Source organism: Malaya genurostris, chromosome 1 (genome assembly GCF_030247185.1).
Source record: "Malaya genurostris strain Urasoe2022 chromosome 1, Malgen_1.1, whole genome shotgun sequence".
Classification (NCBI taxonomy): Eukaryota; Metazoa; Arthropoda; class Insecta; order Diptera; family Culicidae; genus Malaya; species Malaya genurostris.
The window spans coordinates 138,575,551-138,602,076 of NC_080570.1; the positions used below are offsets into that span (position 1 = coordinate 138,575,551).

At 37.0% G+C, this 26,526-nt stretch overlaps 2 protein-coding genes across 2 annotated transcripts in view; both read right to left on the reverse strand.

Moving 5' to 3' along the window:
• Window positions 1–26,526, reverse strand: part of LOC131425914 (transcriptional regulator ovo-like) — an 84,636-nt gene that overhangs the window by 35,762 nt on the left and 22,348 nt on the right. The window lies entirely within an intron of this gene.
• LOC131425915 (RYamide receptor-like) lies at window positions 4,999–6,373 on the reverse strand. Its single transcript, XM_058588206.1, has one exon. The coding sequence runs from the start codon at window positions 6,162–6,164 to the stop codon at window positions 5,037–5,039; it is 1,128 nt and encodes a 375-aa protein (XP_058444189.1). The 5' UTR covers window positions 6,165–6,373; the 3' UTR covers window positions 4,999–5,036.

The following is a 26,526-nucleotide window of genomic DNA, read 5'->3' on the forward strand; positions in this document are numbered from 1 at the left end:
AAACTACTCGAAGAACTTACTGAAAACTGCTCTAAGAACTGCACGAAAAAATGCTCTGAAACTGTTTACCAACTACTCGATAACCTGCACTGAAATTGAGAAACTGGTCAAAAACTGCCTTAAAAACTGCACGAAAACTATTTGAATACTGCTTGAAAACTACTCGAAAAAACTGCTTGAGAACTTCACAAAAACTACTCTACGAACTGCTTAGACTGATCAGGCTGCTAAAAAATTGCTTGAAATCTAATTAAAAAACTGCTCCTAAACTTATCTGAACTACTCGCTCGAAAACTACTCGAAGAACTGCACGAAAAACTGATCTGAAAACTGTTTGAAAACTACTCGAAAACCTGCACCAAAACTGAGAACTCCTCGCAAAAACGGTTTGAAGAAAAAAAAAAAATCAAAAAAATTGCTTGAAAATTATTTTTTCGAAAACTGCACAAAAAGCTGGTTAAAAACAGCCTTAAAAACTGCTTGAAAATTCCTCAAAAACTACTCCGAAAATTGTTTAAATGGCTGTTCTGTAAACTGCTCGAATGCTGCTCTAAAACTATTTGAAAGTTGCTCAAAAAACTGCTCGGAATCTGCTAAAAAACTACTTGAAAAACTGCTCCAAAGCGACTTGAAAAACTGCTCTAGACCTGTTCTAGAACTGCTTTAAAACTGTTCGAAAATTGCTCATTAAAACAATTCGAAAAACTGCTTGAAAATTACTCAAAAACTACTACAAAAACTGCTCGAAAACTGATTTTGCTTGAAAAACTGCTTTTGAACTGCGTAAAAGTTTCCCGAAAACTACATCAAAAGCTGCTGAAAAACTAATCAAAGCTGCTCCAAAACTATAACTGTTATAAAACTACCCAACTAAACTGTTCCAAATTGCTCAGACTTCACGAAAAATTGCTGATTAAAAAACTGCTCAAAAGACTGCTCGACAACTGCCCTAAAAGCTACTTCCAAATGTTCGAAAACTGCTTACTGAAAAATCTTTCTGCAACAAAAGTTGCCTTCAAAAAACTGCTTGAAAACTTTTCCTTTTCTTGACTAGACTTGCTTCAACTTAACTTAAACTTGCTTGAAAACAGTTCAAAAACTGCACAAAAAACAGTTTGAAGACAGTTAAAACTTTTTGAAAACTATACGAAAAACTGCTCTCAAAAGTACTTGCAAAACTGTTCTGGAACTGCTTGAAAATTGCTAAAATCTGTTGAAAAAAATTCTCGAAAACTGCACGAAAAACTACCTAAAAACTGCTATAAAATTTATTCGAAAACTACTCGAAAAACTGATTGAAAATAGCTCGAAAAAACTACTTGAAAACTACACAAACATTACTCTACAAAACTGCTTAGACTGATCAGGCTGCTAAAAAATTACTTGAAATCTGATTAAAACACTGCTCTAATAATGTTCTGAACTGCTTAAAATTGCTCGAAAACTACTCGAAGAACTTACTGAAAACTGCTCTAAGAACTGCACGAAAAAATGCTCTGAAACTGTTTACCAACTACTCGATAACCTGCACTGAAATTGAGAAACTGGTCAAAAACTGCCTTAAAAACTGCACGAAAACTATTTGAATACTGCTTGAAAACTACTCGAAAAAACTGCTTGAGAACTTCACAAAAACTACTCTACGAACTGCTTAGACTGATCAGGCTGCTAAAAAATTGCTTGAAATCTAATTAAAAAACTGCTCCTAAACTTATCTGAACTACTCGCTCGAAAACTACTCGAAGAACTGCACGAAAAACTGATCTGAAAACTGTTTGAAAACTACTCGAAAACCTGCACCAAAACTGAGAACTCCTCGCAAAAACGGTTTGAAGATTCCTCAAAAAAATTGCTTGAAAATTATTTTTTCGAAAACTGCACAAAAAGCTGGTTAAAAACAGCCTTAAAAACTACTCGAAAACTATTTGAAAACTGCTTGAAAACTACTAGAAAAAAAATCTGATTAAAAAACTGCTCCTAAACTTATCTGAACTACTCGCTCGAAAACTACTCGAAGAACTCCTGTATGAACTGCACGAAAAACTGATCTGAAAACTGTTTGAAAACTACTCGAAAACCTGCACCAAACCGGAGAACTCCTCGAAAAAACTGTTCGAAGACTCCTCGAAAAAACTGCTTGTAACCTACTCGATAAACTGCTTGAAAATTACTTCAAGAACTGCTTAAATAACTACTCGAAGATCACTCAAAGAACTATTCGAAAAATTGTTTGAAATCTGATTAAAAACACTGCTCAGAAATACTTAAAACTGCTCCAAAAAATAACAGAACTGCTTGAAAGCTGCTCAAAAACTTTTTACAAAACTGCACAAGAGCTGCTCTGAGGCGTTTGAGAACTACTTGAAAAACTGATTAAGAACTGTTTAAAAAACTGCTTGAAAAGAGCTCAAAAATTGCTCGGAAACTGGTTAAAAGCTGCTTGTAAACTTCTTAAAAACTGCTCAAAAAATGTTCAAAAACCGCATAAATGACTGCTTCAGAAACTACTCGAAAAACTGCTTGAAAATTGTTCAAAAACTTCTTTAGGAACTGCTTAAAAAACTACTCGAAAATTACCCAAAAACTATTCGAAAAATTGTTTGAAATATGCTCAGAAATACTTAAAACGGATCAACAGAAAACAGTACTGCCTGGAAGCTGCACTAAAAACTGCATAAAAACTGCTCTGAAGTGTTTAAAAACTACTCGAAAACTGCTTGAAAAACTATTCAAAGATACTGCTTGAAAAGAACTAAAAAACTGCTCGGAAGCTGCTTAAAAACGGCTTGTAAACTTCTTACAAACTGCTGGAAGATTGCTAAAAAGAAAACATTTAAACAGCTGCTCCAAAATCTACTTAAAAAACTGCTCAAAAACTGCTTGAAACTACTCGATAAACTGCTTTAACCATTTCAAAGCTGCTCTAAAAACTTCTCTGAAAACTGCTCAAAAACTGACTAAAAACTGTTTGAAAATTGCTCAAAAACTACTTAAAAAACTGCTCGAAAACTGTTTTTGATTGAAAAGCTGCTTATAAACTGCCTAATAGTTTTTCCAAAACTATTTCAAAAATTAACTCAAAAACTGCTCGGAAACTGTTAAAACAAAACTTAAGAACTGTTCTACAACCGCTTGAAAATGGCTAGAAACCGCTAAAAACTTATCGAAAACTGCACAAAAAACTGCTTAGATACTGCTATAAAAATTACTCGAAAACTACTCTAAGATTACACAAAAAAATATTCGAAAAATTTCATCTGATTGAAAAACTGCTCAAATACTTGAAACTGCCCAAAAAAACAGAAATGCTTGAAAGCTGCTGCAAAAACTGCTTGAAAAAGCAGAAAAAACTGATCGGAAGCTGCTTAAAAACTGCTCGAAGATTACTCAAAAACCACTTAAACTCTTAATGCTCCAAAAACTACTTGAAAAACTGCTTGAAAATTGCCCAAAAACTGCTTGAAACTACTCGATGAACTAACTGCTCTTAAAGCTACTAAAAAACTCTGAAAACTGCTAAAAACTAACTAAAAGCTGTTTGAAAACTGCTCGAAAATTCCTCAAAAACTGCTCGAAAATTGAAAACTCTTTCTTGAAAAACCGCTCCAAAAGCTGCTTATAATTTGCCTAAAAGTTTCCCGAAAGCTACTTCAAAAACTATTGAAAAAACTCAAAGCTGCTTTAACAACTGTGATAATTGCTTAAAACTGCTCAACTAAACTGTTCCAAACTGCTTAGACTTCACAAAAAACCGCTCGAAAACTGATCGAAAAACTACTTGAAAACTGATTAAAGAACTGCTCGAAAACTGATTCAAAAACTGCTCTAAAAATCACTCAAAAGACTGCTCGAGAACTGCCCTAAAATCTACTTCAAAAATGTTCGAAAAAATTACTCGATAAACTACTGGTAAATGGTCCATAAACTGCTCAAAAATGACTCGAATATCTTTCGGAAAACTGCTTCAAAAGTTGCTTTCAAAAAACTGCTCAAAAACTTTTCCATAAACTGCTCGAAAAAGCTGCTTGAAAACTACTTTAAAAACTTCACCAGAAATTGCTTAAAAACTGCTTGAAGACTATCCAAAAAACTGCTCTAAAAACTGCTTTTAAAACTACTTAAAACTGATCTAAAAAGCTGCTTGAAATCGTAAAAAACTTCTCAAAAACCACATTAAAAACTGTTTGAAAACTACTCTGAAAACTACCTAAAACTGCTCAAAAAACTGCTTTGGAACAACTGCTTGAAAGCTTTTGTTCTATTTCCCACTGTGAAATCTTGTTTTCAATAAACAAAATCAAAACTAATTAGGTACTTGTTCTATAATTTAAATATCGTTTGACGCTAATGACGTTTCTCATCGAAAAACACTGGTGGCGTGGATTGCTCTGGTTTTGCACTTTCGAGCAGAAATGGCAATGAAACATCATCAGAATATTGAATTTCTGCTCGAAAGTGCAAAATCAGAGCAATCCACGCCACCAGTGGTTTTCAATGATCAAACGGCATAAGTTTACTTTTTTGTTTGAGAAAAATCGCTAAACAACTGCACGAAAAACTGCTATAAAACTGCTCGAAAACTAACTTCCGAAAGTTGCTCGAAAAAACTCCAATTGTTCAGAATTTCCTGAACGCAAACTTCAAGTTCTAAATCCACCGCTGGATACTGATATGTAAGATTTTTCCATCCAATTTGCGCGATTTTGATACTTTTTTTGTCAATCATTGGTCAAATGTTCGGCTCGACTAAAACACCTGAACATTATATGAAGCATTTTAAGCTTTGGCATATTTTGAAACTGGATGAAATTTTCACTCTGAAAGCCACAAAACTAGTCTGGGAAGTTCATTTAGGGGGGTCCCTTTTTCTTCACATAATATAGTTTCTTGTACGAAACACCACACGGTAGTAATTTGAAACTCTATTTCGTCGTATTCTACATCAGTGATGTATTTTCAGTCAACAATTATTAAATTTACAAAATTTAGATGCTTCCATATCATCACGCGTTTATAATATCTACTATAAAACGATTTCATCGCAACGTGGTCATCAGTGTTACGGACGGAAACAGCTGCACCAGCTCGGTGTTCGTACTTGCGTCACTTGGTTTCCGCTGTGGCCGTTTCCAACAACAGCAGCAGGAGCTGCAGCATCCACAGCGTGCCGTCGTCCGGTGCAACAGATGCCGGAAACCCTGGCGGAACTTTTCGTTCATGTAACAGTAAATGATCGGATTGTAGCAGCTGTGGGACATGGCCAACCAGTGGAACAGGAACCACAGATAGGGCAGCGGTTGCCATTCCGGATCGAGCGGGATCAGCATGAAGATGTTGAACGGTAGCCAGCTGATGATGAACGCCAACACCACGGTGATCATCATCTTGATCATCTTGCGCTTCGATTGAAGAATGCGTTGGTCACGGCCTTTAACGGACTCACCGGGTGGGCTTTTGGCCCAAACCTTGCAGGCAATCCGGGTGTAGGTGAAGATCAGTACGATCAGTGGTACCAAAAACTGCAGCGTCATCAACGTTATCGAGTAGTTACGATCGGCTTCATCGTCCGGCCAGACCTCGATGCAGATCGACAAATCACAGTGATCGTACCATTCCGTCGGTTGAATCAACGTGGAATACACCGGAATCGGCAGTGCGGTAATCAGGGCACCGGCCCAAATGAGAAAGATCAGTATTTTCGCAATCCGCTTGGTAACCCGCGGCTTCAACGGCCACATGATGGCAATGTAACGATCGAAACTGATGGCGATCATCGTGTACGCACTGATCATCACCGAAATCGCTTGCGAATAGTTGACCAATTGGCAGATCAACGCTCCGAAGGGCCAATACTGGAGCACAAAAATCGACACGAAACTGAACGGAATACAGAAGATGACCATCAGCATATCACCGAAGGCCAAATTTGCGATGAAACAGTTCGTCACGGTGTTCATCCGCGGTATCAACAGAACCACCAACAGGACGGCCACATTCCCTACGATCGCCACCAGCGAGATCCCAGTGTAGGCCAGATAGATCAGAATCTTGAACCGCAATGTGGTGATCTCTTCCGGGATTTCCGAACTCCCGTCGCACTCGTACTGCAGGCTGACGTTGAAGCGATGGGACTCGTTGGAAATGGAACTAAAATTCAGCATCATAATCCAGCAGAGCTGAGACTAAGTGACTAACTGACTGAACTTGAACTGACGACTGCCCGCTGCAACAAGCGCTCCTGGAGTCGGGCCAAGTGACATATCGGTGACAATTCATCGCCATCTTCATTAGCATATTGGTTAGAAAAAGTTCACATCGCAGCTTCGCAGTAGGGGCACTCGGTGGGTTCTATTGATATGGAAAATAGCTTCGTTTTTTTTTGGGTGAATGATCTTTGAACCGAAAATTTAAACAGGAATAAGGTTCAATCATCGCAACAAAAAACCTCCGCTTCATCAAATGTATTGAAACAGTGCTCAGAAAATACTTAAAAGACTACTCGAAAAACTACTTGAAAATTGCTCTAAAAACTATTCAAAAAACACTTTAAAAACTGTTCAAAAATGATCAAAAACTGTTCGAAAATTGCTTGAAAATGGCACAAAAACTACTCCAAAAACTGCTAAAAAAACGTGCTTATTCCACTTATCAGTGAGATGATACCTTTTTTATCAATCCGCATGTGTTTTTTTCATGAATATTCTTCGGTTTTCATGACATTATTTTAATGACCGTCGTTTTAAGCTGCAATTTGACATTTTAATCACTCATTACTCTATCTAAAAAGGTTACAATCGATTAAACTTTTCATGATATGTCGAAGTGAGTTCCACTTTAGAATTTACGATAATTTAAGGTACTTCCAGAGCCAGTATTCAGGAACCAGCATAAACCAAACCGATTCGTATGGCCATATGACGAATAAATTGCAATAGTTTTGAGTCCAACTTTCAAGCTTTTCGGGATTATCATCTTCTATATCGGTTTGAATTTTAAAAATTCATCCTCCTGTAATTCCAGAATCGGAAGTCAGCATTGAATAAAATTAATTAGTTTTGTGTGGGACTATAAGTTTATTTTAATTTGAATTTTTTTCTGAAATTCGATTTGGCTTTATTTGAGAAAACGATTGAGCTTTGAGAAACGATTCGATACTGGAGCCGGAATTCGAAAATCGGTGTAGCCGAAGTCAGACAAATTCACCTGATTAGTTTACATTTGTTTCAATATGTTTAAAAATCAGTATAGACATCTTTGAGAAATCGTAGTACGAGTTAAATTGTTGGGTGCCTTCCGAATCGAAAATTGAATACCACTAAAACTGAAATAAGTTTATTTGGTTGTCGACTATTCAAATCAGCAAATCTTAGATGATTCTTAGATATCATTTGAATCTTAGGTCGGTTCAGCCATCTACGAGGAAAATAAGTTACACAATTTTAATTTCGTTTCACATATCATCCTGCAGTTCCGGAACCAGAAGTCGGATCCAAACATAATTCAGGAACCTTGTTTAGGAGCATACGAATTTTCATATGAATCTGAGTTTGTAGAAAACGGTTGAGTCATCTTCGAAAATAAGGTAAAACATTGAGTGAAATTATTTGTCACACACGCATTTGATGATCTCGACGAACTGAGTCGTATGGTATATGGAAGTTATGTTCTTCCAGCTTTTATTGCTGTAAGTAGTTCAAATCAATATAATTATGGAATTGCTTTCAACTCTAAAATGCTGATATCATCTGGTTTACATATGTCATATTCGAACAATTATGTTGCCAAAAACGAACCGTGCCAAAATCGGTCCGAGGCAAAATGTCATGAAAAAGGATACTGTACACAGTTTTTTTTTGTACTTAGAAACAATTGTATGTAACAGTATAAAAAATCGTGTTTTCCGTTGCTCCCAAGCCTTTCTTTGCCATACAGCGCTTAGAACTTCTACTGCAGGAATATGGAGGAAAAGTCGCTTACACAAAAAATTCGATATCTCCGTTAAAAATAGACGGATTTTAACAATCTATGGCTTGTTGGATAGCTATTACCGTGCGGAATCTAAGTCTGAAAACATATCTTGTTTTCAAGGTCAATTGTGACAGATACTGTCAAAAAACTGAAAATTTTGACATAAAACTTCGTATAACTCAAAAAGTAAACATCCGATCTCAAAACCATTCAATAGCGTTCTGGGTGACGGGGAGACCTTTCATTTGCGACTAGTTTGATCAAAATCGGTCCAGCCGTCTCTGAGATCTCGACCTCTTAGTTGACAACACACATACAGACACACACACACAGACATTTGCTCAGTTCGTCGAGCTGAATCGATTGGTATATGACATTCGGCCCTCCGGGCCTCGGAAATTTTTTCGAAAGTTTGAGCGAATTCTATACCTATTTTTTATATATATAAAAAAAGGTAAAAACTGCTCGAAAACTGTTTTTGTTTGAAAAACTTCTCCAAAAGCTGCTTATAAACTGCCTACAGTTTTCCGAAAACTAATTCAAAAACTGCTTAAAAACTGTTCTACAACCGCTTGAAAATTGTTAAGAAACGCTAAAAATTTGTCGAAAACTGCATGAAAAACTCCTCAGAAACTGTTTGAAAACTGCTCGAAAAAACTGCTTATCAGGCTAACAAAATTACCTGAAATATGACTAAAAAACTGATCGAAAACTGTTCTGAACGACTAAAAATTGCTTAAAAATTACTCGATGAACTGCCTGAAAACTATTCCAAAAACTGCTTGAAAACTACTAAAAAAATCAGGTTGAAAACTACTCGAAAATCAGCACTAAAACTGAGAATTTCTCAAAAAAACTGTTTGAAAATTCCTCGAAAAAATTGCTTGAAAACTACTCAAAAACTGCTTTAAGAACTACCTAAAAGACTACTCGGAGATTACACAAAAAACTTTTCGAAAAATTGCTTGAAATCTGAATAAAAAACTGCTCAGAAATACATAAAACTGCTAAAAAAAACTGAACTACTTGAAAGCTGCTCAAAAAACTGTTACAAAACTGCTAAAAAATGCACAAAAAACTGCATAAAAACCGCTTTGAAGTGTTTAAAAACTACTCGAAAAACTGCTTGAAAACTACTAAAAAAATTCTTGCATAGAGCTCAAAAACTGCTCGGAAGCTGGTCAAAAACTGCTTGGAAACTTTTTAAAAACTGCTTGAAAATTGCTCAAAACCACTAAAATAACTTCTCCAAAAACTACTTGGGAAACTGCTTGAAAATACTCAGAAAACTGCTTGAAACTTCTCAAAAATTACTTCAAAACTACCTGAAAACTGACTAAAGACAGTTTCAAAACTCGAAACAAATGCTGCTTATAAGCTGCCCAAAAACTAGTTAAAAAAACTACTCGAAAACTGCTGAAAAACGAATCAAAGCTGCTCCAAAAACTGTGATAACTGTTAAAAACTGTTCTAAAACTGCCCAACTAAACTGTTCCGAACTGCTCTAAAAACTTTTCAGACTTCACGAAAAACTGATCAAAAAACTGCTTGGAAGCTGATTGAAAAAACTGATCGAAAAGTAATTCAGAAACTACTCCGAAAACCACTCAAAAAACTGCTCGTGAACTGCCTCAAAAACTACTTCAAAAATGTTCGATAAATAATCAAAAAAAAAATATTCGAAAAACTGCTCGAAAGTTACTCCAAAATCTTTCTGAAAACTGGTCCAAAAGTTGCCCTCAAAAAACAGCTTGAAAACTTTTCCAAAAACTGCTCGGAAAAATCTGCTTGAAAACTACTTGGAAAACTGCTCGAGAAACTGTTCTAAAACTGCTCGAGAAACTGTTCTAAAACTGCTCTAAAAACTTCTCGAGAAATTGCTTTATAAACTATTCGAAACTGAACAAGAAAAACTGTCTAAAAGATTAATACAAAAACTACTCAGAAATCTTTTAAAAGCTGTTCCAAAGCTGCACAAGAAACTGTTCAAAAGTCCATTCCAAAAAAAAGCTGCTCAAAAACAGCTCAACTGCTTGAAAATTAATTAAAAAACTGTTACTAAACTGCTTGAAAACAGAATGTGAAACTGCTGGAAAACGTCTTAAAAAACTGCTTGAAAAAATCTGAAAAACTGCTCGAAAGCTGCTTAAAAACTCCTCGAAAATTGTTTTAAAAAAGCTTAAATAACTGCTTGAAACCTACTCGAAAAACTGCTTGATACCTACTCGAAAAACTGTTTGAAAACTACTCGATAAACTGCTTTAAAAACTACTCAAAAACCACTTTAAAAACTGTTCCAAAAACTGTTTAAAAACTGTATTAAGACTGCTTGAAAATTGCTCAAAAACTACTCCGAAAACTCCTTTGTTTGAAAAATTGCTCCAAAAGCTGCTTGAAAAATGCTTAAAAGTTTCCCGAAAACTACTTCAAAAATTGCTTGAAAAAACTAATCAAAGCTGCTCCAAAAACTGTGATAACTGCTTAAAACTGCTCGAAAACTACCCAACTAACCTGTTCCAAACTGCTCTAAAAACTACTCATACCGTTTTCATTGAAAAACACTGGTGGCGTGGATTGCTCTGATTTTGCACTTTCGAGCAGAAATGCAATATTTTGACGGTGTTTCATTGCCATTTTGTTCGAAAGTGCAAAACCTTGAGCAATCCACGCCACCAGTGTTTTTCAATGAAAAACGCCATCAGATTCAACGAAAAACGGCTCGAAAACTGATAAAAAACTGCTTGAAAGCTGATTGATAACACTGATCGAAAAGTGATTGAAAAACTTCTCCAAAAACCACTAAAAACTGCTCGAGAAATGCCTTTAAAACTACTTCAAAATTGTTCGATGACTGCTCGAAAAAATTTACTCAAAAAACTGCTGGCAAATGGCTCAAAAACTGTTCGAAAATTACTCAAAAATCTTTCTAAAAACTGCTCCAAAAATAGACTTAGAAAACTACTCGATAACTTTTCCAAAAACTGGTCGGAAAAAGTTCCTTGAAAACAACTAGAGAACTGCTCGAAAACTGTTCTTAAACTGCTCTAAAAATTTCTCGAGAAATTGCTTACTAAACTGTTCGAAACTGCACAAGAAAAGTTGCTTAAAAGTTTAATATAAAAACTACTTAAAAATCTTTTAAAGGCTGTTCCAAAACTGCTTGAAAACTGATCCAAAATCTGCTATAAAATGCTTAAAACACTTCTCGAACACTGCTTCAAAACTGATTAAAAAAATTACCTAGAAATTGCTCCCAAACCTGCTTGAAGATTACTCGAAAAATTGCTGGAAAACTGCTCGAAAAAATTCAACTGTTTGAAAATTGCTCAGAATACTGCTTCAAAAACCTCTCAGAAGCTGTTCGAAGACTGCTCCAAAACGTGCTCTAAAAACGCTTAAAACAACTTCTCAAAAACTTACTCGAAAATTGCTTGAAAACTGCTTCAAAAATTACCTAAAAATTGATCCAAAAACTGCTTGAAAATTACTCGAAAAACTGTTTCAAAACTGCTTAAAAACAGCTTGAAAACTGTACGAAAAATTGCTCAAAAAACTGCTTTGACAATTGCGTCCAAAACTTCAGAAGCTACATGAGCAAAACTACTCTGTAAAATTGTTTGAAAACAGCTTAAAAAACTGTTCAAAGAATTGACCGAAATCTGCCACAAAAACTACTAGAAAAGTGCTCAAAAACTGCTCTAAAACCAATTTCTCGAAAACTGCTTCAAAACTATTTTAAAAATTACCGAAAACATTGCTCCAAAAACTTCTTGAAGATTACTCGAAAAACTGTTTGAACAGAGCTTAAAAAACGCTCGAAAACTGCTTGAAAACTGCACAACAAACTGCGCAAAAACTTATATAAAAATAGAAAACTACTCGAAAACTGTTCAAAAACTAATCCAAATCTTTTACAAAAACTGCATGAAGACTTTTCGAAAAACTGCTTGAAAAGTGCTTAACAAAAACAACTCAAAAAACTTTTCAAAAGCTGCTCGAAAGACTCTTAAAACAACTTCTCAAAAACTGCTTTAAAAATTACCTAAAAGTTTCTCCAAAAACTTCTTAAAGATTACTCGAAAAACTTTTTGAAAACCGCACGAAAAACGACCCCCAAAATTTCAGATTTTAAACTACAAGAGCAAACCGCTCGGAAAACCGCTCGAAAACTGCTCTAAAATCTGCCTAACAACTGTTCGAAAACTGGTCAAAACAGCAAAAATAAAACTGCTTAAAAAATTATTTAAAAAACTGTTTGAAAACTGTTACTGTTCAAAAACTGAACGATTTTTTTTCTGCATGAAAACTATTCGAAAAACTGCTTGAAACGTGCTTCAAAGACTGCTCAAATAACCTCCTCTCAAAAACTGCTCTAAAAACGCTTAAAACAACTTCTCAAAAAAACTACACGAAAACTGCTTTAAAACTATTTTAAAAATTACCAAAAAAATTGCTCCAAAAACTGCTTAAATAATGACTCGAAAAACTGTTTGAAAACTGCTTAAAAACAGCTCGAGAGCTGCTTGAAAACTGCTCAAAAACTGTGATAAAATATTCCCGGGAAATACTTATAAAGCTACTCGAAAACTACTCGAAAACTGCTCGAAAACTGATTCTAAAACTGCTCTAGAAAACAGTTAAAATACTTCTCGAAAACTGAAACCTATTGATATGGAAAATAGATTCTTTTATTTTTGGATGAATAATCTTTGAACCAAAAATTAAACCGGATTCCGGTTTCAGGAATTCCGGTTCACCGGAAGAACAATATTCTAACGGTAAAATTTCATAGTTTTCTGAGGTCTTCACAGAATACATTTCGCCACTAGAAAACTCCGCTCAATCAACGGTAATGAACACATTCATGTTTTCTTGTCCAACGAGGAGGAATTGACCTTTTACCAGTAATTCCATTGGACAGATTCTTTTTTTTTTACGATCGTCATTACTTGTCTGCTGTAAATATTCCCATTTTACGACGGTCGTGCGATCGATCGATCGCACTTGCTTTTTTTGTTGTTGCTGTGTGCGGGACGGACGAGCCATGATGCATGATGTAATCCTGCTGATGTTAGTTAATCTACTACTACCATGATCATCATCACCATCACTAGTACTACGACGATCGTCACGATCGTGGTAGCGGTGCAAACCAATACCAAAAAACGGCACTTGCTCAGCCCACAGGAACAATTCGACGCGTAGCGTAGTGTGTGCTTGCTGTTAGCCCACCAAACCCGCGGTCCCCAGCGCGGATCTCCACCCCGCGGTGACCCCACCATGAGTAGTAATAGCAGCAGCAGCAGAAGTACAGTTAGCAGCAGCACGGTGCTGTTACTTCTTCCAAGAGCTCACAGGTAATGTGGTCTGTCTGTGTTGGTGGTGCTGACTCGGCGTTCTTCACCTTCATTTAGTCGCGTTTTTTTTTTTGCTTCTTCTGCTTGTTGGTTTTCTTTTTTATTTCTCATGTTCGCGTTCCGCGCTGCCGGGGAGCAGCAGCAGAACCGAATGGGGGGGGATCTCGCTTTTTTTTCTTTCTTTCTTTCAAACGAAGTCGTTCAAGATCTCTAAGACAAGTCGCGCGCAACTCTAAGCTCGGAGTTTGGATTTTTGTGTTGGCATTTTTTTTTTCGTTCTTCTCTCCTTCTGATGCTTCTTGGCACTGTGGCATAGAAGACCACCATTTCACCGTGACTTTGATCATGACACTCAGTGCCGTGGCCGTGAAGCACTAAGCGGGAAACTGCCATTGCGCACCGTTTTGTGTTTGTGTTTGCTCGACGACGACGACGACGACGACGATGATCTTGGACTTGAAGTTTTGTGCGCTGCTGGAGCTGAGGCCGTTGCTGCTTCTGCTTCTGCTGCCACCACCATTCCTGGCCGTGGAAAGCTTTTCGGTTTGCTTGCGGCTTTTAAAATGGCGGAGAAAGGAAATGAGATATTAAATTAGAATGACGACGGCTGGACGGCGTTCTAGTCAAGCAATTGGAGCTCATCATCGCCACCACCGTCAGTCACTCTTCGCTTGTTCTTGTTCCGTCGGATGAGATGACCACCGGCGTTGAAACAGATGGCAATAGATGGCGCTCCAAGGTTAATGAACTTTCACCGCTGTTAGATGCGATTATTACAAGACGTTTTTTTTTTCACGATCGCCCGGGATTTATCGCTTCCTGTTTTAAGATGCAGCCGCGTTTGTGATGGAAATAAGATGACGCCTTTTAGGGCCCCAATTAGAACGCGATATGATCGAAGCCATGGGGAGGTTCTTTCGCTGACTATCATTCTCGATCGAAGGCGATAACGGCGTCCGGTTTCAAGTGCCCCATCGGTCCAAATTGGTGCACTTTGTGGCATCGAAAATTATACTCTCGATTCTCGTTTTAATGGAATTTTGTTCTTACCTAGAATAAAAGAGAAAAGGAAACAGTTTTAATACATTTATCACGAGCATTTTTACTTAACATCTAGTTTTTATAGTGAAGTAATTTATACTCCCATGAAAATTTAAAAAAAAAACAAATTTTGGCAAGCAATTTGTAGCTGCGAACTAAACTTCAACTGTGATGAACCTTGCAATGTCACATTACAAACTAGGGAAACTTCACCTTCACCTCAGATCGTAGCTGAAGATTGCTTGCCGAATGAGAAGTTTTTTTTTCTGTTACTAAATCTTTTTCTATTATATAAGTCGAATTCAATTTTTGCCTTTCTCTATAGAAAGGTAATAGAATTGTTAGGAAAATCCGACATTTGATCGGAGCTCCTGCGACCACTTATATTTTATATCGTTCGACTCAGGTCGACGAGATCGGAAAACGTTTGAGTGTGCTTTTTTAAAAATCCTCTCTTCTAAATTTACTCGGAGATGGCTGAACCAATTTTTACAAATTTAAGCTCATTTGAAAGCTACTTGTGGATTGTGACTCAAATTCGAAGACCAATTGGCTGTCACATCCGGTTCAGGAAATGTAATAGTATAAGTGACGCAAACGCCTGACCCGATTTCAACAATCTTAGGCTCGTTTGAAAGCTAGTATTGGAACAACGAAGTTTGAAGATCCAAAGGGCAAATAGTCTCGGTTCCGGACATATGAATAGGATCCAATAAAAATTTGAAAAACAAATTTTAGCAAGCCATTTGTAATTGCAAACTAAAATTCAACTAGGTTGCCCTTTTGTATCTTATAATACATGTCTGAAAAACGAATTTCTTTTTTTTTTACTAGAATTGCTGAAAATCCGATCGGGGAGTTCCGGACTCCTTTAGCGATAAAACACAAGCCACAGTGACACAAGCGATAAAACGCAATTTTTTTTCCCATCGCTCAATTTTTTCTCGGAAATGACCGAGCCGATTTCAACAACCGTACTAGGCTCGTTTAAAAGCTAATGTATTAACCAAGTTCGAAGATCAAACGTTAAATAGTTTCGGCACCGGACATATGATCTCATAAGTGACGTATCCGACAAAACGCGTTGCTTTCCCTCCATTCGCCAATACATTTTCACGTATTATCTAGTTATAATGGCCAAAGCTAGAATAGAAACTCACTGTTCACAAGGGCAATCAGTGCTGTAATTTATCGTAACTTATCTGAGATCCCATAAAAATTATAGAAACGAATTTTGGCAAGTAATTTGTAACTGGAAATTAATTATCAACTGTTATGTATTTCGCATCCGATAATATACAGCTGAAAAACGAATTTCAATGAAAGATCGAATCAAATTTCAAATTCGTCAAATTGAACCTCAGGTCATAGCTAAAGATTGCTTGCCGAATAAGAAATTTTTTTTTCTGTTGCTAAACCATCTTTCCACTATACCAAGTCTATTTCAATTTTGCCCTTATCTATCGAAAGGTAACAGAATAGCTGGGAAAATCCGACTTTTGATCGGAATTTTGGACAACCCTAGTATTAAATACCATTCGACCCAGGTCGGCAGGATCGGAAAAAGGTCTGTGTCTAAAATTGGCTCGGAGATGGCTGAACCAATTTTAACAAACTTAAGCTCGAATGAAAGCTACTTTTGGATTATGAATCAAGTTCGAAAACCAATTGGCCCTCACATCCAGTGTAATCCGGTGGTTTGTAAAATTGAAAGAAGATTCAGAATCAAACAACTTTTTATTCGGCAAGCAGTTTTCAGCTACAGTTTGAGCAGAGTGTATCCAGTGTAAGGGTAGTTCAATTGTTGACTTCATGATTTATTCAAATTACGTTTCTCTAAATAGTGAAAAACAGTATTTCGCTTCCTGTACTACAGGATATTATGGAACAAAAAAAATATATGTGGGAAGCAATCTGCAACCGTGGGCTGAGATTGAATTAAAGCTAGAAAATTTCAGCCATGCAACGAGAAAAGAAACTGGATACCGCAGAATCTCTCTTCGCACATGATAGAAATTCAGAAATCGGAATGGAAAACAAACAAATATTATATGAATTGGCAAGGAATTGCAGATTGTTAAGTAAATGGGATTCAACTGTACTTGTACTGAGTGGTTGTCAACATTTAGTTTCGAATTTTTTGTCCTTGCATAAATTTATAAAAAAATCTGTGATAAGTTGTCTGTTTTCATAACAGAAAACGGAAATTATGATTGACCAAAACTAGGTACTCAGAAAACATTGCATTTCCGTTCTACCGATTTCTACTTCAGCTTTGCAGTTGAGTTTCTATCAGCACTAAATATTTCCTATATTTTAAATTACGATATCAACATCAACAATCTGCGAATTTATGTCTAAAATTAGATTTTTTTGGATAAATAAAAAAATATATAAAAATTAATATCTTCATAATATCGCTTTTATTTAACCTTCGCCTTAAGTTTTAAGGTATTTCACTGGGGAAAGTATAATATTGTTTCATACTAAATCCTCTTTTCAGTGTCTCCAGTACAGCACAAAACTGAAGTAATACCTGAAAATGATTTTCGATTTGTTTATCCATGCATCAAAATCAACCTTTTTGTCAATTCTTCTATTGCGAAATTGAAAATTGGTTCATTAAACGAATGAACAAAAAATAGTTGATAAAAATATCGTACATGGCAAGCAATCTGTAGCTGCAAAGTTGAACAAGAAAAGCGCAACAGTTGGTCAGTTCCAGTTAGAATCAGAAGCATTTTATCCAACAATCATAATCTAAAATCGATTTTAATTTAGCTGTTTGATTTCGAGATTCATATCTACAAACACGACCATTGTTCACTCTCCATGTTTCTTCTCAGCACATCAATTTTGCTTAGCACAATGTTCATTTTTGACGCCCTTCGAAGAGTGAAAAAATACTGTGATTCGCACCGGTTCAATCAAATCAAATGAAAACAAAACAATGGTCGCTAAACTCGATTTTAAATTTTTCGTTAAAAAGAACGATTTCAAATATCTCCAGTGAAATAATCGGATAAAATGTTTACAGTACAAAAAAAAAAAAATATCGGACTTTTCGCGTCGAAGTGTTATCAGTCAAATTTGGGAGAGAAATTGTGAGAAAGTCAATCAAACAATTTTTTTCAACTGAAAATTTTTGACTGTCTCTTTCAATATTTACTAAATAATTTTAGACTACAAATGACCGATCATAGTCGTGTGTATATCTCTACAAAGTCGTACAGAAATTATTGTTATAAACAAGATTTTTTTTTCGGTTTCGCAATGCTCAAAGCCAGCAATTGATTGCGGCTTTTACCGCTTGCCTCAAAAAACTCTCGGATAAAAAGATTTTACGGCAAAAGTGTCAAAAAAAAATTACTTCCACTTCAATAAACCACCGTGGAGTTGGACTACAATTTAACAGGCAATCGCGAGTGAGATTCGATTTCAAGTTTGTTGAATTTTTTCTCTACATTTTCGGAGCACTAATCCCAAACTTTTTATTTCGCAAACCTGTAATATTTAAAGTTGTTTTTTTTTTCGCTGGAAATATATTTCACCCTAAAAAAGGACACACAAAATTTTTAAAGTTGACCACTTGATTATTATTTTTACAAAAACCATTATATTAAATTTAAAGCAACACAAAAGCACCTACTGCTAGAAACAATTTCTGATGCAAAAAAAGTTTTTAAAAAAATAATTCTCGGCCACCGACAAAATACTTCGCAGATCCCGAGACTGGGAATAGCTGTATTAGACGATGATCAAATCGGATAAAATATATCGATTCAAACATTTCAACTTCGTTTTGATAATTTCAAATCATTTTCAAGCTGAATAAACATTTTCGAATATTTACAACGAAAAAATCGGACAAAACATTTATAGTGCAAAATTGAAGAAAAAAAAACAAGGTCAGTTTTTACGTCAATTACTTTTCAGTCAGATTTAGAATTGCGAAAAAAAGTAGATTCCGGCTTTTTTTTCATAACCCTGCATTGAAAAAGTCGGATAGAAAAATTACTGTGCAAAAATGTGTTTGAAAAATTGCTACTTTCACCTTCGATTAGTAATTCTAATTTTGCACAAGTTGTCGATAAATTTTGTCAGATGGGAACTACAACAGCAACACATTCGGATCACAATTGTTCAGCTCCAGAGACGCTTTACGATGTTCCGCGTGGTAGAAGCGGATAGAAAGTTAACAGAGCAAAAATCAGCTATAAAATATACGGCGTTTATGTCCTAAAAGATTTGTTTCACTTTTGCTTTTTAAGCTGCGAAGTGCACGTCTGAAAATTTGTCTGAAGTAAAAAACTTCACAGTGTAAAAGTAGGCTACTAATATGTCTTGTGTCAAACCAGTTATGAAGCAAAACCGGAGCGCTCTGAGATGAAAATAAATTCCATTTTATTTCACTATATTTAAAAGTCATTAATACAATTCCCCACTAACGTCACGAAATAGTAGTATTCTGGAGTGCTATTTGCAACCTTCACCAGTGCATTAGTTCGAAGTATTTAAAATATAGTGGAATTAATTGGAATGAATTGTAATTTAATTCCACTAATCGCTTGAAAAAGTGTTATTTTATTGCGGGTTTTTACGCGGCTTTTTTAAAGCGAATTTCCCATGTTACGCGGATAACCGAAGTTACGCGTTTTTATTTTGCGCGGTTTCTGTTTTTGCGTTACGCATTCTCCGTACAAAAACAGACTTCAGTGTAATTTTTGAAAATCCGCGTGTTCGTTGGTTTTTTTAGATTTCTCCGTAAAGTATGCAAAATGTTATGCAAATTTTTGGTAGGAGAAAATTTGCACATGCAATTTTCCGACTCCTCTGCTAATTTTTAGGGTTAAAATTTACCTCCAACACAGAAAGAAATAATGAAATTTACATGACATGTAAATCAATAGTAACATGTAATAGACATGGGTTGAATCGAGATTTTTATTGAAAACCTTCATCGATGCAATACTAAATTGGATTGCATTGAATTTTCAATGAATATAACTGTATCTTTCAATTAACGCTTAGTTTGCAATTAAATTCTATTGAAACCTACAGAATTGTAAAGTAAATTTATGTTTAATTACCTGCTCTAAATATATGCATGAAAATAGATGTAAATTCATAAAATATTTTTATCTGTGAAGTTTCTGCTAAATGCCACGTAACCACTGTTTTTTTTTCGTTTTTACGTTTCGTCTTCTACTCATCAGTGCGATAGCAGTTCATAGCGAGAAATGTTATCAAGACTCTGCAGTTAAATAAAATTCGCTATTGATATGTCTAAACTGACCCTTCGGATGAGCAAACCAGTAAGCCGAAACATGTTTCAAATTGAACTGTCGAGTCTCGTTAGAAGTTCGATGTGAACTGCCGGCGTACTGATGAATCGAAGACGGAACCTAAAAAAGAATAATTCTCCCATTTTTTTTTTCTTTTTAATGAACTACTTTAGTGTTAACATTTGTAAAGATCTTTTTAGGGATTTTTGGTACCATGTGGATAACCGTCCCTTGATTTATCAGTGCAGTAGCAGTTCATGCTGAGCTACCAATGCCACCTCGCGGTTTTACATAAGCCGAGGACGAAACGTAAAAAAAAAGTATTTTTAAACCTCAACCTCAATGTTTAATACAGAAATCGGGAATCAATCAGAAATTTAGCCAATTTTGCTCATCAATTCCGGGTAATTCTCAAAAAGGCCAACGTCTGTCGATTCGAAGGCCTCACTCTAAAAAAAATTCTCTTCGCCGCCTGCTCATCTCTTCCCAATCCGTATAACAGCGGCCTACTACTAGGAGACCCGGCGACTGCTAGAGTAGAGAGGCTAAAGACAAAAGACTTCAACGCGCAAATAGAAGACATCCGTTCGCAGATCGGTCGTTCGCTCGTTCGTTCGTGCGTTCGCTCGTTCATTCGTTCGTTCGCCATTCGTCGTGGATTGCTAGATTGGTATTCTAGCGAGGCACTAGGCAACGAACCTCGTCTCAGTTTGCTGTGATCAAGAACCGTGAAGGAGGAACACAGCAGAATTCGTTCCCGATGGAGCACTTTTCTGTTGCATGTTTTTTTTACTCTGTGCCGGTTTTTTTTTATTTCCATAGTTATTTCTCAAGTGTGGTGTAGATAGAAGGAGGAGTGTTCGTCTCTATAATGGGCCTCCCTGATCCCCCCCGCCCCCCTGATGCGTCGTCATCCCCAGCGGTTCTGGTGGTGTACAACAACAACCGGTGCTTTTATAGAGTGCTGGCTGGCTGGCTGGCTGAGGAATACAATTTCCTGCTATCTTTCTGGGTCGGTCCAATGAAGAAGAACTTGCACTCGTCGAACGAAGGAAGGAAGGAGAGAGAGAGAGAGAGAGGGAACCAGGTTTGGTCTTTGTAATAACACGAGCAACACAACATAAAAGGAAGGAACAACAACAAAAAAATAATTCTAGCGTTGCGAGTCGCTTGAACATGTCTGTGAACCGCGAGCGAGCACCAACCAAAGCCAGCGAGCGAACCAAGCGAAATCAGGTTTTATCAAGGTCAAACTTTTAGAAGATATTGACCTTGCTGACTTTGCCGGACCCAGCGAGTCCATCAGCGAGGATCACGGAAAAGACGGAAGGAGCGGAAAACATTTAACCAAAACAGCTAGAATCCACGGTGGTGGCAGAAACGGTTATATCTGGTTTCGGAATTTTTTTGTTTGTGCCTCCTTTTTTTTCGAGACTGGTGAAGTGGTTCGATATTTTCCTCCGGCCTTTGGTCCGTTCGACGATACACTGTTGTTTCTTGGTGTGGACTGTGGATGAGGACGAACGAGAAATAAATTACCACAATTGCTGGTTGCCCTCGAGCCGCAGAATCTGGATCAGGATCAGGCCGCCAGGGGCACACACGGAGGAGCATCGGAAGAACCAAACCCCAGACAGACCGCAACGATCATTCTGTTTTTTTTTCGTTTTTCGCTGCCCACTTGAAGAGCTCGGGGGTGTCAATTTAACCGATTATCGATTCTTGGAACTTATTTAGGTCCACCGGACGAACCGACTGACTGCAGCTGCACTACGGGAATTTATCGTGGTGTCGTTCGTCTTTCGATTAAAAGTGACTTTTATTGCACCGGATAGCAGCAATCAACCGGAACTCAACATCTGGCGAAATAATATGTTTAGTTGATCCGTTTCATCGAACAAAAATTCCCAAGCCACGGTTTGGTTTTTGGTGAAAAATCTCCGTACGCCACCTGACGCCAAAAGATTTCGAAAAGGCCGCAACAAATCAAACATCCTGAATTTTTCCATCCCTCGCACAGGAACATACATTGGAAAAATGATTTATGTCGATCAATTTCCATCCCCTTCCTCGATGATCACGCGAGCACCCACCGAACCGAAACCTGATAGTCATCTTCCTCAACCCCAGCGCATCTCCCTCTCTTCTGTTGTCGCCCGTCACGAAGCGTTTCAGCGAGTCCTATTTCAACAGACAATCGGGTCTTTGCTCTAGCCGTTCCTCGTTCCGAGCATGGAAAAATACGCACCAAACAAATTCTCCCACGATTCCACGAGTATCGCGAGACAATTCTGAACCTTTTCCAGCACTCACATGACACACCCTTTCTGTTATTCGTTTTTATTTTTTTTTTCTGGTACCCCCGGATGAATCCATCCACCTTCTGGGTTCAGGGATTTGCAACGCAGTTTCCTGTTCCTTCGTCACGCTGTTCTCTCTCTCTAGTTTCCTTTTTCTACGATTTGTTTGTTTACTCTACCAAGGGATCTGTTGAGCAGCAGGTAGTCGAGCAAGGATGATGGAAGCGTTGGTTAGGCGAAGCAGACATTTCAGATCCTTCATGATTTAATCCTTCGCAGGGGCTGTGAAATGGGATTACATAAATCAAATCGATCCATCTGATAACTCGTTCCTGGATTTGTTGTTCGATAAAACTTGTTTGTGACAAAATCTGGACAGATTAGATTCAGAATAAAACAAATTTGTTGTTGTTTCAACCCAAAAAAAACTGTGAAAACCGACTTTTGAACCGAGGTCCGGAGGGCCGAGTGTCATATACCATTCGACTCAGCTCGTCGAGATCACAAAATGTCTCTCTCTCTCTCTCTCTCTCTCTCTCTCTCTCTCTCTCTCTCTCTCTCTCTCTCTCTCTCTCTCTCTCTCTCTCTCTCTGTGTGTGTGTGTGTGTGTGTGTGTGTGTGTGTGTCTGACAAATAATGTCACTCAATTTTCCACCACTTTTCATCTACACCAGAACCTAAATTCTGAACATCCAGGAACTGGAACTGAATTAATAAAAATCAATTCGAAAACTGAAACTGGCTCCTAAATTCAGTTGACAAATTTGGAGTCAGTTCAGACACAGAAAACAGATGAAAAGGCTCACATAGGAACTGTGTGTAAAATTTGTTCAATCTGCATGGCGAACACTTGCAGATGTCACCACGATCGACACGAGGAACCACAACGATTTGGGTGCCGTTTTCACATGAGACAAAATGTTGGGTGCAACATTCACTTCACACTAGAGAGTTCTTTTTTCTGTTGGTTAAAAATGACAAGTTTGTTTTTGTTTATTCCGAATGGATTCTCGTGTGATTTATGCGACATGGAAAAAAGGAGCTTAGGGAAATCGTGCGAAAAGTGTGAAAAGTTGTTGTAGTTGGAATATTTCTATAACAGGCAGTATGGTTTAACAGGCAAGATCGTTCCGGAACGTAGTGGAACGTTTTGAAAGATCGCGGTGAATAGTCGAGCAGATGGCTGAACCGATTTTCACAAACTTGGATTCAAATGAAGGGTCTTATAGCCTTATACAATTTTCCTGAGTTTTCTTTGGATCCCACTTCCTGTTCCGGAATTACTAGGAAATATGTAGAAATTTATGAAAAATTTTCTCGGAAATTTCTTGACTAATTTTCACAAACTAAGAAGCAAACAAAAGGTCTTGAAATTTTTAAAAAAAAGTCCCCGAAAAGTTGATCCAGATCCAACTTCCGGTTCCGGTATTACAGTGCGATTGGTGAAAATTTTCAATTTCATGAGTACTTTTTAACAAGCAATGGCGAAACGAAGTGCACATTTTTATAAAACTTACTGCTAAATTGATCTAGTTGACGGATCTTATTAGTTAGTCATTTTATAAAACTTCTTTGAAACTACTAGTGCCCGGTTTCCGCTTCCGAAAGCACCGATAATAGCAAAGAAAATCTCCAAAAACGGAACTCCCGTCGATTTCTCAGCAACGGTTAAGCCGTTTTTCACGATTCATTATTCAAATTAAAGTTCTCATTGTCTTTAAACATACTGTGCAATTTCATCCTGATCCGGCTTCCGGTTCCGAAATTATAGGGCGATGAGTGTCAAAACATTCAAATTCAAAATGATGATGCAGCGGAACGGGTATAGCGTGATGGGTAAGTCGATGCCTTTCACGCTGCCCACCTGGGTTCGATTCCCAACCCCGCACATAGGGTCAGAAAACTTTTCTGACCCGAAGGGGTGAATGAAAACAATGATAAAACCTCTATAATCGAAAAAAAAAAGACCATGCAAAACTGGGGCGCGACGGTACGTGCGGCTTTGCTCTATTCACAGCGTGCTTTGTTTAATTTCGTATAGCGTGCAGGGTTGCCACATTAAAATTTATATTTTTCAGGTGAAAAATATGTTAATTTCTAATCCTTTTATTCAATTTGTACCTACTTGTTAGTGTTATTACAAGCTCATGATGAAGATGCTTTTCAATAAAAGTGCACTTATTGCCTTTCTCATAAAGAAAGTTCATACAATCACTTGAAAAATTGACCAGTGGAAATTGACCCGAAGTGCCAAGTGTTCTACATAATTCGACACATTTCATCGAGCTGAACAGTGTATGTGGGTGTGTGGGTATGCGTCTAAAAATGTCACTCATAAAAAAATTTCGTAGTCCTGTAGGTTGCTATTGAATTTCACACCGTCATTTAAAGCGACGAAGGGTAAAATTCTTCTAGATTTAGCTTAAAACTGATTCAATTTGTAGGCTATATTAGTTACTTACTAAAAGAACCGACTTTGGTTATACAGGTTCCAAGTTACTGGTTCCAGAAGTACCAGAAGTAGTAGTCAAAAAGTTAAAACGACACTCACTCAATTTTCACAGAGATGATTTGATCGATTTCCACAAACAGACTCAAATAAAAGTTGCTGTTCAATTTCATCCGGGTCCGATTTCCGGTTCCAGAACTATATGGTAAAGTGTATTTTAATCATTTAGTGCGACGATGCAAAATAAAGAAAAATTCTTATCAACTTGACATTACTGTTTACAATTTGAAAAGGTTATGTTAGTTTATACCCAAAGAAAGTTTCTTATTTTATTCAAGATTGAAAAAAAAAATTTTCTTCACAAAATCTTCTGGTGATATTTCTGAAAGTATAAGTAATATGAGAAAGGCATCATTACACCACTTGGTGGATTAAAACAGATTTTTATTCATTCAATTGGGCATTACTAATCATCTCTAAACTAATTAGAGTTTATTATGATGAAACTACGAACGTTTGAGTATATTCCAGACATTAGGAACTGTGCAGACTTCTGTGCAACCGTTTAAACTGCTTTTGTCCAAGATTATCGAATTTTTTTTAGCTTGCTGTTTATAATAAGAGAATCTTTCTCCTCACAGAAGCCCAATACCGCTCGATAGGTCGAGGCTTGGACTCCATTCGTGTTATACCATTCCGAAACATGTTTGGCGTAGTGACAAGATGCCAAAACAGCCCGGAATAGCAAGGGAGTGCCATGGCTGCGTAGAAATGGTGACAGTCGCTTCTGAAGGCATTAGAGATGTGCGAAACAGCTCATACCGGTGGGACAGCTCCGAATTGGGCTCTCCGAGACTAATCATTGTGCTTGTGGAGAAGGTTATCGGGATATTGATCATGTCGTTTGGACTTGCGTGGAGGCCCCTGTTAAGACGTAGTTCTGATTCCAGCTGCGTCCATGAGTTAAACCAAATAGCTAAATTAGAATCGAAATTATGTAATGATACAAACAAACTCGAAATAGTTAATGAAATTATCAACAAATGTCTGAAAATAACAGCTTATTTTATAATTTTTAGAAATGTTTTAATAAATTCAAATCGTTTTGACTATTAAATTAGGATAAGAATTTTATGTAAAAGTGATGCTACGGCGAAGAAAAACTTATGTAAACTGCCTTAAGAAATAAACGTATTTATTAAAAAAAAAATGGCTCATTCAATCTATTAAAGAAGATGCACATTTGGAAGCTCATGCACACATTTCATCTCATTTAGAACTCGCTCTTCAAGAGTCGAAGATCCATTCAGCTAGTAGCTCGTTTCCACCTTACCAGTGCTGCGGTGAGCTGGTGAGCTGCGGTTCCTTTAAAAAAGAGCTGTGAGCTCTCTCAGCTCACTTTAAAGATTCAATTCACTGGAACAGCTCAGGAGCAAATGGCCCATCTCTAGAAGGCATTCACCGTCTTTTTTTTCTCTTGTTTACCGTTTCGGTAGTGATGAAGCTTTGATTTGCTTGACCGCAGCTGCATATTGCCTGCTAAACCAAGGGTTTTTTTTTGAGAAACTTGACCTTTTTCTCCGTTGGAAAATGCTCCTAATCGCCGTTCCGTTTCTTGACAGTAGAAAAATGTGTGAAAATTGTGTCAATGTTGGTTGTTTCGCTTCAAACCAAAATTCCATTCGAAAGGGTGATTTTTTGCTGGTATCTTTTTGGCAACACTGTTTTTGACAGATCACGCGTGAATCGTGTCTTCTGTCGTTGCCAAACTAGTTCAATTTGGTCTACAATTTAGTCATGAGTCGACTTACGAACGAACAACGTTTACAAATTATGGAATTTTACTATCAAAATTCATGCTCGGTTGGGAGATTAAGAGATCCACTTTTTTATCGGAAAATTGTGTTCAGCGGCGAAGCTTAATTTCTGGTTGTTTATTGTTAGGAGAGGTCAATCGATTTCCGATTTGAAGAAAGTGCGTGCAACAAAAAAAAACCCACAAGCGTCTTTTCTGAAAACTAGTCTTGAGTCGAAGTGGACTCTTCATCCGTGCACAACCAATGGTTTGTCATACTGAAGACGTTTGCAAAGAGTCATCCAAATTAGAACTTTTATAACTTTTGAAT